The 11,570-nt window shown below is 47.3% G+C and overlaps 1 protein-coding gene across 1 annotated transcript in view; it reads right to left on the minus strand.

Moving 5' to 3' along the window:
• Positions 1-1,198: 1,198 nt before the first annotated feature.
• CAPN8 (calpain 8) overlaps positions 1,199-11,570 on the minus strand; it is a 76,584-nt gene continuing 66,212 nt past the window's right edge. The window contains exons 15-21 of the mRNA XM_006171981.2: positions 11,207-11,264; positions 9,599-9,663; positions 5,043-5,111; positions 4,561-4,639; positions 3,921-4,037; positions 2,976-3,034; positions 1,199-1,527 (exon numbers count right to left, since the gene is read on the minus strand). Coding sequence (XP_006172043.1) covers positions 1,504-1,527; positions 2,976-3,034; positions 3,921-4,037; positions 4,561-4,639; positions 5,043-5,111; positions 9,599-9,663; positions 11,207-11,264 — 471 coding nt within the window. The 3' untranslated portion in view covers positions 1,199-1,503. The remainder of the gene's footprint in view (positions 1,528-2,975; positions 3,035-3,920; positions 4,038-4,560; positions 4,640-5,042; positions 5,112-9,598; positions 9,664-11,206; positions 11,265-11,570) is intronic.

Here is an 11,570-nt window from a genome sequence, read left to right on the forward strand (position 1 = left end):
GCTATAGAGTTTAAAAATAAAACTACCTGTTGCAAGTTGATTATCATATAGCAGTTTCTATTTAGGGAGAATTGGTTTATAAAACTCTATTTTTAAAGAATGGGATGGGGCAGAGGCTTGTATGCAGTCGTCAGGCTGAACATGAGAATAACACCAGCTGAGCCACGGGAGCAGGCTGGGTGGTCTCTCCAGGCAACCAGAGGGGGCTGAGCACGCACCTGCTCAGCCCTGCCAATGGGAGCTCAATCTTCCCCCCTCCCTCATACTCTCCACTGGACAAGGAAGGACCCTTTTCTCCTTGGCCCCCTGGGCTGCCAGACAAATATAGCTCCCTCTGCACCGTGGGATGAACTGAGACCTATCTGCAGTCACGAGATCCCAGAGATCCCACCCCTCTTCACATAAGGCCCTGCCACGTCTTCCCCTCTGTGTCCTGGGAGACTTGGAGGCAGTGTTAATGCTGACTGGTGTTTTGCCAGCCTTCTGAGCCATATTTCTATAAGGAATGTTCATCTAGCTCCACTTCCACAAGTAGGAAACTAGTCCTCACTCAGACTAACGCAGGGGCCGACGCATAGACGTGTGCTTTCACCTTTCTACTTCATATCCAAAGTCTGCAAAGTCTAACTCCATCCACCCAGCAGAACGCTGTGGCTGTAGCATCTGTTTTCTCACCACCAACAAAGACCCTCGTGCTCAACTGTGAGCAAAACTAACCTGAATTGCGTTTCCCCCTCTGGCTATTTGTCAGGTAAGACCCCCCCTCAGCACAGCACAGCAACTTCTCTGCCTGGAATGAAGACAGAAAGTCCTGTTCTCCCAGTACCCCCTCCCTGCTTACTTCCTGGGCAGGGATGGGCCAGACTCCTTTCCAGAAGGCAGCCCGTAGAAGCAGCTTGGTCTGTAGTAGGCCTGTCCTCTAAGACAGTGTCTCGCACTTTCTATCTTCCAGCAGCTCTGAGCTGGGACGTTTCCCAAGAACCTCTTTCCTCAAGCATGAAAAGCCCTGAGCACTCCCCACGTTGCACATCACTGAAGAAAGGCAGAAACCATCCTAGCCCACAACTTCATTTTATAAGAATCTTTTTATTTTATTTCATTTATTATTATTATTATTTTAATTTGACCACAAAGAGACAGCACAAGAGAGAAAAAGGGAGAAAGCAAGCCGCCAGGTCCCAGGACTCGAACCGTGGTTGGCCATGTAGGAGTTCAGTGCCTTAACCACCATGCAACCTACCAGCCCCTGGTCCACAAGTTTAATGGGTTGCTTTCCCACCCTGGGCTCTTGGGTCAGCTGAAATAGCTCCTAAGCTGCTGAATGAGATCCAGGGATCCCAGCCTGCTCTCCTGGGACAGGCCAGGCTCTTGGGGAACAACAGGAGGCAAGAAAGAGGTGAGTAACCAGTAAATGACACTCAAGGATAAACATCACAAATCGTAGAGGAGACAAAAGAGCCAAGACAGGGAGGCAGAGAGTGTCACTGAAATCCAAATCCGGGGTCAGACCAACACACAGCACAGCCACTGCAAAGGAAAGAGATGAATGTGAGCTCAGGCTTCCTGGGGGAAGGGTGGTACTTTTGTTGTGCTGTTCTCCAGCCTCACGTAGATATAATCTGTTTATCCCCACCCTCCTCTCAGTACCCTGCTCAGCCGTAGGAAGGGAGGAAGCCCCTAAATCATTAACTCCTAAGCCAGACCACTGTGGAACTGAGACTTAGAAAAAGCTTTTAGATCCACGAAGACAGGTGGCATGGATGTTAAGGCGCTGGATCCCACATGGCCAACTAGCAATGCCATAGGTGTCTTAATGTGGTATTGCTTACTTAACTGTGGTGACACTGGTGGAGACAAACCCACTGCACTGCCAGTTGGCTAGAAGTATAGCACATACAATTATGTACAGAATAGTTGATAATAATGACTATGTTAACTGGGACCAGCAGTTAGCGTAATGGCTATGTCGCTGAATTCCCACATAGTTGACTATGGTTCAAGTCCTGGATCCAGTGGCTTAAACTCATGCCAGGCACGTGTGCATGCGTGCCAAGATCCTGAGAGGAGAATAGAGGAGAAGGAATTGTGGTGTGGCCATCCCTCCTGGTGGGTGTTTCTTGCTTTCTATCTCTCTGTCTCTCTCTGTCTGGCGAGCGCACATGCCCTATAGCCTCTCTCTGTCTGCCGAGCGCACAAGCCCTAAAAAAAAAAAAAAAAAAAAAAAATGTATTCCTACTGATTAAAAAAAAAAAGTTTACTGGGCCAGCCTGGTGGCTATTGGTTAAGGGAGCTGGATCCCACATGGCCAGTTGTATGATTTGAGTCCCAGACCAGACAGCTTGAAAAAATGTGTGCATGCCCAAAATCCTGAGAGGAGAATAAAGAAGGGATTATAGTACGGCCATCCCCCTGGTGTGAAAAGGGTGCCCCTCACCCACAATTCCATTCAAATTAACATCCAAAGGGTTTGCATCTTTTTTTTTAAAAGAGGTTTTATTTATTTATTTATTTATTTATTTGCTATAGGGCACATGCGCTCGCCAGACATACAGAGAGAGATAGAGAGATAGAAAGCGAGAAACCACCCCCCAGGGGGGATGACCACGCCGCAATCCCTTCTCCATTCTCCTCTCGGGATCTTGGGCACTGATGCACACACGCCCAGCGTGAGTTTAAGCCACTGAGTCCAGGACACAAACCACGGTCAACTACATGGGAGTCCAGTGACATAGCCATTATGCTAACTGCTGGTCCTCCAGGGCTTGCATCTTTGGAATGATTTGAAACAGCTTAGTTTTATCTTTAAGATAATAAATAAATAAAGTTTGAAGGACTGCACAACAATCATTTTCCTCCCCATGGTGCCTGCATCAAACCTGCATCATATTCACAGGGACAAGACATTGATAGCAATAAACACCACTCAGTACCTATTCCACCCAAGCAAGCAGTTCAACAAACCTCAGGCCCTTTACCTCAGCCAGAGAGAGCTGGATGGTGCCATTCCGGTCCTTGTCCAGAAGCCTGAACAGCTCTAGAATGCCAGAGAAGGGGTGCATTGGATGGGCTGCCCCAGGACTTTGAGTCAGGGACAGAGAGCTGCCTCTGCCCACCCCATCCTCACCCAGGAAGCTCCCCTTACCCCTCACCTTTCCCCTACAGGCCCCTCCACCTCCCACCTAGCTCCAATGATCTTAAAAAGCCAACTCCAGATCCAGTGCCCAGCATGAGCTTTTTGGTGACATTCCCTCTTTTCAGATGGACAAACCCAGTTGTCAGCAGAGATGGTCCCTCTGTCACCTCCACCTCAGAAGCTTCATATCAGAAACTTGCAATTATTTTAACCAGGGCCCGGGTTGTAATCCTGTTCTTCAGCTGCATCTCTGGCTACCTGATCTTTTCCTTAGCACTTACACCTCCCACAACTCAGTGGAAAGAAACCCCCCTCCCATAACAAGATGTCTCATTGATTGTAATACAGCAGGGTCCCAAGGCCTGACAGAACACCTACTGCCTTTCATCAGGGGTTCCCATCCCCTAGCTAGGGATCCCCTTAACTGGTTCTCAATCTGATCCTTCCAAAGTCATAAACATGAAGAGGCACTAACAGCCGTAAGAACCATCACTGGGACTCATTGATCTTGGCCTAGTGACAGCTCCTGGCAGGTGCAGGGCAATCTGGATGCAAGGTTTTCAGTCTGAAAAAGAAAGGTGGCCTCTGATCTTGCATCTAGTCAGCTCCGTCTACCTCAATCCCTTCAATTTCTGCTTCCCCTTGCCCCAAGTTACAGAAGCCCCAGTGGTTACCTTGACCTCCCTGACCTCCTAAAGGCAATGTCAGGCTCTACCTCCTGGCCCTGACCCTGCACTCCCTACAGCTCAAGAGAACTAGGGTGGGGTTAAAGGAGAGAGCAGCTCACTGAAGAGGGTCTCCAGGCGGGTCAAACAGGAAACGAAGCCATCGAAGTCGATGTGGAGTTTGCTGTTCGCATACCGCAGGGCAATGGTCTGCTGCACCTGGTTGTCGAGAGTGAAGCCTGAGGGCAGAGAGACCTGGGTCACAGGTGAGTGGAGGACTCAGCACTGGCTCTGCCAGAAACTACAGTGCTCTGTGCGCATCTGCAAACCAGACCTGACTGTCTGCTCCAGGGGACCCCAGAGGCATCCTGTCATCAAGCCCATCTGCTTTTAGATCCTGCGTGTCAGGATTAGCTTCTTCCCTGGTCCAGTCTAGCTCCTAACACAGCCATGGGTCCCGTTGGCATCACAGCGAGTGAGAGCTGAGGCAGTGAGGGGACTGCCTGCCTGGCTAATCCCCTGCCTGTCTCCTCCGCAGCCTGCTCCATCCTCTAATCGCTGTCACCTTCCCTGTTACTACAGGCAGCATTCTTGGGGAAATAGTTGGGCTGCAGTAGCAAAGCGACTGGGCAAAGTCTTGTCACCACCTTGATGTCCAACCAGGACAACTACCAATGGAGCTCATTAGCAATCATCGCAGTGGGAATAACTTTAAAATGAGCTCATCAGGGGCCCAAGACATGTCCGCAGGACATCTCCTACCTGCCTTCTTGAGGGCTATCCTCATCTCATGGGCGTTGATGGTCCCCAAGTGGTTATAATCCATTTCCCGGTAGATCTCCTAAAGCAGAAGAAAAATCCCAGGTAGAAAACAGCCATTCGCTGCCCTGGCAAAGCCACCTCACTCCATCCCACTACTTCAACAGAAGGACGGGGGTGCACTCATGAAGAGGCCTCACTGACTCTTCCCGAGAAGGTTTCAGAACAAAGATAAGAGCTGGGGCTGAGACCCACCACGGGACCTTTGTCCTCTCAGTGGCCGGACGTTCAGTGCAGGGTTATGTGAGCTTCTCTTGTTGCCTCTCATTCCTTCCTGAACAACATGCCCAGGTTATGCTGATTTTGACCATGACTGAGGATCTACATAGACTAGACTCCAAAATAGACCAGGAATGGGTATCCAGCAGGGTTATAACAGAGGAGAGAAACCAGAGCCAGAGGGTACCAAGAGGAAGAAGACTTACCAGATACTTCTGCATCTTCAGCCAAAGCATCTTTAATTCCTCCAGTCCCAAAGTGCCTGTCCCATTGCTCTGGACATGTTAAAGGCCAATGTGATCGAGCCCAACCCTACAGGCCTCCCACATGTCTTTCTCTTGTGGCCATGCATGGGTGCCTTAAGGCCTTAGAGAGCCATCTATGCCTGCAGCAAGCAGAGATGTGGGGGTGATAGAGAGAGACCAACCATTCACTAAGGCTCTCCTGTAAGGTCAGGCACAAAGCTAGAGAGAAAGGGCAGGTCAGGAGCCTAAAGACCTCTAAGCAATATTATTAATTAGTTTCTAACACCCTAATCATCCTGGGTTATTGAAAGGGTTGAGTTATATGATCCATAAATTTGCTTCCATATTTAAATTTCTCTTTCTTTCTTTCTTTTTAAAATTTGCTAAAGGGCACGTGCACTCAACAGAGAGAGAGAGAAAGAGAGGAAAAGTGAGAATGCACCCCCAACCCCATGGAGCATGGCCAGGCCAAAACCCCTTCTCCATTTCTCCGTTTTTGGGCACACACATACGTACCCAGTGTGTTTTCTTTTCTTTCATTTTTTAAGGTTTTTGCCATAGGGCACATATACTTGCCAAGAAACAGTGAGAGATAAAGTAAGAAATCATTCCCAAGGGAGGGTAGCCACTCTGCAATCTCTTTTCTTCCATTCTCCTCCTGGAACTTTGGGCACTCACACACATGTTCCCAGTGTGAGTTTCAAGCCACTAGGTCTGGGACTCGAACCACAGTGAGCCACAGGGGAGTCCAGTGCCTTAACCAGCATGCCACCTGTTGGCCCCTATCCCAGAGTGTTTTTTCAAGCCACTGAGTTTGGGACTTGAACCACAGTCAGCAACATGCAGTCAAGCCACCTTACCTACCACCATCCCACAGGCTGGACCTCCATATTGAAATTTCTGTGGTTGACCATTCAGATCATTACTGCTGGTTGGAATATCAAATATGATTAGAAAAGTCATCAGGAGGCACAGGATTGGATTCTCAATCACACAATCCGATCACAGACCACTACATAACCAGAGCAAGTGGGGGGTTATGTGGATTTCTCTGTGTCCAACTTACATTCGTTCCATAAATGTTCATTAAGCACTATGCTAGACAATGGGAATTGAGTTTTGAAATGGCCTTACCTTTACGGAGTTACGTCTTTTTAAACTCTACCCTTTTCTCACCAATCACAAAGAATCAATAAATAGCAATGTGTTATGGCACTGACATGAGAACTCTGAAATAGAACATCACTCCCACCTCCTTCAACTAGCCAGAGCCGTTTTTACACCAGAGTGGAGATTTCATCCTTTAAGAAAGTCTCTGTTCTCCTGTGTTTAACACTCAGTCTCTATGATCCACAGAGTGTTGAGTGCACCACATCCTTCACACCCTTACGAATAATTCAGCCACTCTCAAAGGAGTAGCATGCTACGGAGTTAGCTCTGTGCCTAGGCACTTTCTGTCTTTATCTCAGTTCATCTATGCAACAGCCACACAAGCTAGATGTCGTGATGTCATTTTTCAGGAGGGGAACTGAGGTTCAGAGTATTACCAACTTTCTCAAATTTATATACCTAGTAAGTGCTGAACTCTGAATTTATACCCTTATGTCTTCCAAAGCCTTGTCCCAGATGGAAATGCCTACAAAGACCAGACCTATTGAATCAGGATCTCAAGAGTGAGACTCAGGCAATTGTCCAGTTAAAACTCCAGGGCTGATGTATCAACAGTACTGATCCGTGCTATGGTACTCAGCACATCATGCTGAGTGTGATAAGCCAGCCACTGGGGACCACATAGTATACAATCCCATGTATATGAATGTCCACAGTAGACAAAGTCATAGAGACAGAAAGTAGACCAGCGGTTGCCAAGGGAGGGGAAATTGGAAGGAAATGGAGGGTGACTGCTAGGATGAATACAGGGTTTCTTTAGGGGGTGATGAAAATGTTCTACTTATGTGGTGACGGCTGTACAACCTCGTGAATATACAAAAAACCATTGAACTGTATGCTTCAAATGGTACATTGTATGGTTTGTAAATTATATTCAATAAAGCTGTTATTTTTTTAAAGACTCCATGAACAGATCTGCTGCATACCATGATTCAGAACCACTGCTCCATACTATTCAAACTATGGGATAAGGAGTCTAAAGAATGACAGAGAATTATAGTACTCCCAGAGCTGTCAGAGATGCAAGCACTAGTGGAAACAATGGGTGACTACAAAGCAATTCTCACATCTAAACAGAAGTCAGACCCAACTGCTGTGGTGAAGCAGTCACACAAGTGCCCTGCACGTCCTTGGGTACCCAGGATCCTGAGGACCTGGAGGACGCAAGTGCCCTGCAAGGCCCTGGGTACCCAGGATCCTGAGGACCTGGAGGACTGAGAAAAGAGAATTGCAGCACAACAAGACCTTACCAAGGGTATCTCTCCCTGTCAACCTCTCTCTCTTTCTCTCTCTCTCTCTCTGACAAGACCCTACTAAGGGTATCTCTCTTTGTCAACCTATCTCTCTCTCTCTCTCTCACACACACATACACATACACGCAAACACATGATCTCTATCAGAAAAATCTAAATTGATAATTTAGACTATTCTAAACAATTCAGAAACCAAGCAAAGCATATCAACACATAAGAGTTCTCTGTGGCCTACAAATTAAACTGTTATCTACAGGTCTATGAAAAGGCACAAGGGCTGAAGAACCCTGGTATCATACAGGGAGAGGCCACCTGAAGTTCTGGGCCCACTAGAGACTGCCACCTCTCCATGGTTTAGAAGAGAGGTCAGCACACATGCTCTGTTACTTATGACCACTCTGCATAACCACTACACAAAGGAAAATCATTCTCCCTGCCCACAGTTAGTAAAGGAACCTTGCAAAAAAAAAGGTTGTTAGGTCTCATCATAGATGAAGTCTGAAGAGCTGAAGCGATCCCTCCAAAGTTCTAGTTTTTAAAGAAATGGTCTTTGCCATCAGCACTGAATTGAACAGCAACCTGAACCCACCCTAAGCAAAGCTTTAAGGAAGTGATGTTGGGTCATTCACCCTCAGTCTCACACGTAGAATGTTCCTCCCACCTAGAATGCCCTAACCTCCTCTATTCCTCCCCCAAACTCCTACCCCTTTGCTATAGACTGTTTATTTCCAAAAAAAGTCATATGTTGAAACCTAATACCAGTGTGAAGGTATTAGGAGGTGCAGGTCTTTAAGAGGTGATTAGGTCATGTGGTTGAAGTCCTTATAAATGGGATTAGTGCCCTTATAAAAAGGACCCCAGAGAACTCCCTTTCCCCTTCCACTACTGACAGCCATCTATGAACCAGGAAGTGAGCCCTCACCAGACACGAAATGTGCCTATGCCTTGATCTTGGACTTCTCACCCTCCAGAACCATGAGAAATAAATTTCTGTTGTTTATAAACCACCCAGCTTATGGTACTCTGTCAAAGCAGCCTGAACAGACTAAAGCACCATTCTTCAATATAAAGTGAGAATTAAATTAGATCAGTGAGAACAAACGGGTTTTATCTTGGGTGATATTTCTAAACTATGGTAGCCACTGTCCAAGAGCCATGTTAATTCTGAAATGAAAATCAGATAACACGGGAAGAACCCGGGCAGTGGGGGGGGGGTGAGGGGATGGATTGAGGATGGAAGGGGCAGTTGGGGGGGTGAGGGGATGGATTGAGGATGGAAGGTAGGAATGGGGCACAGAGCAGAAGCACTGATTAACAGAGTGTGGGGGGATTTCTTTTTTTTTTTTTTTTTTTTTTTTTTGGAGAGGTTTTTGCTATAGGGCACGTGCACTTGCCAGAAAGAGAGAGACATAGAGACAGAAAGTGAGAAATCACCTCCCAGGGGGGATGGCCACGCTGCAATCCCTTCTCCTCCATTCTCCTCCCAGGATCTTGGGCACGCATGCACACACGCCCCATGTGAGTTTAAGCCACCGGACCCGGGACTTGAACTGTGGTCGACTACATAAGAGTGCGACACAGCCATTACACCAACTGCTGGTCCTCACGCTGGCTATCTCTAAGCCACATGATTTTAAATAACTCTCTTAAACACTACATGCCTCAGTTTCTTTAATGCTAAAAGGGAGATAATCTCAAGCTTACTGAAGATCGCAATGAGATGATAGATTTGTCTTTAAATCTTCAAGCATGACACCTGACATTTTGCTCAATAAATCTTGTTTTCCTTCTCATTTTTTCTTTTTTCTATGGCTATCTCTAAGCCACATGATTTTAAATAACTCTCTTAAACACTACATGCCTCAGTTTCTTTAATGCTAAAAGGGAGATAATCTCAAGCTTACTGAAGATCGCAATGAGATGATAGATTTGTCTTTAAATCTTCAAGCATGACACCTGACATTTTGCTCAATAAATCTTGTTTTCCTTCTCATTTTTTCTTTTTTCTACCCTTCCTATCCTTCTTAATAGAAAAGGTTAAGGAGTCTTTAAAAACAGAACAAAAGTAAAAACAACATGACGTGTAAAGGATACGTCCAACAGACTGATCATCTCCCTGCAAGTGTTGATGTTGAACCCATCGAATTTTATGTCTGCTCCTAAATATTTAAATAGAAAAGAAGGGCGGGAATCAGGATTGTTGACACCAAAGGACATAACATTGGTAGAAAACCACAAAGACACCAGCCAGAGTATGGAGTGGAGCAGGGTCTCCAATAAAGGGACGAGCATCAGGTCGGGCTCGTGAGCAGATGCCCCCGAACCTCCTCACACCCTGGTCCAGACAAGCACCAGCATCAGGTTCAAGGTCTGAGTCCCTAACCTTGCTACAAATCAGACTTCAGCAAATTAATGTTGCTGAACTTTAGTTTCCTCTTCTATTGGGTGGGAATAATCATTATAATAATATTGACAGTATTTGCCCCAAAGACTGGTTGGGCATTAATTGAGATCATATAACTGAACAAGCCCTCATGCTTGGTATATAAGTTCTTAATGAAACAGCTAACTTTTTTTGGCGAGGTATTGTCCAAGTACTGTTCATGTACTCTTCAGAATAATCCCATGTTCCCATGTGGTAGATGCTATCACTGTCCCCATTTTATAGATGAGAAAACCGAGGCCCAGAGAAATTATATAATTTGCTCAAGGTCACACAACTAGTAGGAGCAGAGGTGAGATTTACACACAAGCTCCACAGCCTGTGCTTTTCACCACAACACACAGCTGCTCAGTGACAGCTGTTAACCCCACCTGCTAAATTGCAGGGATCTCCCTAGGGACTCCAGCCATTTCTGGCCTCCACTCACACCTTCCTCATATCCAAGGCCATCGCTGAAGACCCTGCAGCTCTCTCCTCTCCACTCCCCTTAGCAATGGCAGGTGCAAGAGTGAGGCAGAGAGTGAAAGGGCTGTCCGGAGCCCTGGGCAGCTGCTCAACCCCATGTCTGTCCTGGGAAAAGTTCCACTTGAATGCTTGGCCAAACCACATTTCCTACATTCACCTGCCTGGCTCTGCTGCCTTGGGTGAGTGAGAGTCCATTACTCAACCAGCTGGGAGACAACCTGGCCCAACTCTGGACCAGAAGAGAAACTGGCTCCATGCTGGCTCCAATGAGGTTGGAGTCAAGAAGGAGAGGAGAATTTCTCCTGGGCACAGGGTGACCCTCTGACAGCCCCCACGGCTTGGTAAAGTCTGAAGATAGGGAACTGAGTGCAGCCCAGGATGGTCAGAATCATCCCTTCCACCTCCCTTCCCCAGAGATGCGCTACAGAACAAGATCTTTAATGTACAGAGCTATCAAAGTTACTCATTTTATAGGGGGAAAAAAAACTGATGTAAGACGAACGCCACCCCAGCTTCGTCCCTCCCAGGACTCAGCACGTGATTTCATTCCACATCACGGGGCATTACTCCTGCCCCACTGGCTGGTCTCCCACACCAGTCCACCCTCACCTCCACCCAGCACCTCCCTCCATCCTCTCCTGCCTCCTGGTTCTTGTTGGGTGTAATGGGACCCTGGGGTCAGAGGGCAAAGGCCCTTCCTGCACTTACAGTGCTCTTGGCCCAGTGGCTGTCTGTCCCCTCCCTCAGTCCCTCCCCTGCATCTCTCTTGAGAAAGGCCCTAAGGAGGAACTTACGTTTGGAAAACTCCCCATTCAGAATCGTCTGGAGCTCATTGGCACTGACTTCAGAATCCTAGAAAGAGGAACCAGCAGTTAGCGTAATGGCTATGTCGCTGGACTCCCATGTAGCTGAACGTGGTTCGAGTCCGGGACCGGTGGCTTAAAACTCACGCCGGGGACGTGTGTGTGCGTGCCAAAGATCCCCAGAGGAGGATGGAGGAGAAGGGATTGCGGCATGGCCATCCTCCCTGGGGGGTGATTTCTCGCTTTCTGTCTCTCTGTCTCTCTCTGGCTGGCAGGCGCACACGCCCTATAGCAAAAACCTATCCAGAAAAAAAAAAAGAGGAACCCAAATGTGCATCACATCAGGTTCTGACCA

Source organism: Tupaia chinensis, unplaced genomic scaffold (genome assembly GCF_000334495.1).
Source record: "Tupaia chinensis unplaced genomic scaffold, TupChi_1.0 Scaffold150175_1, whole genome shotgun sequence".
In the NCBI taxonomy this organism is placed as follows: Eukaryota; Metazoa; Chordata; class Mammalia; order Scandentia; family Tupaiidae; genus Tupaia; species Tupaia belangeri.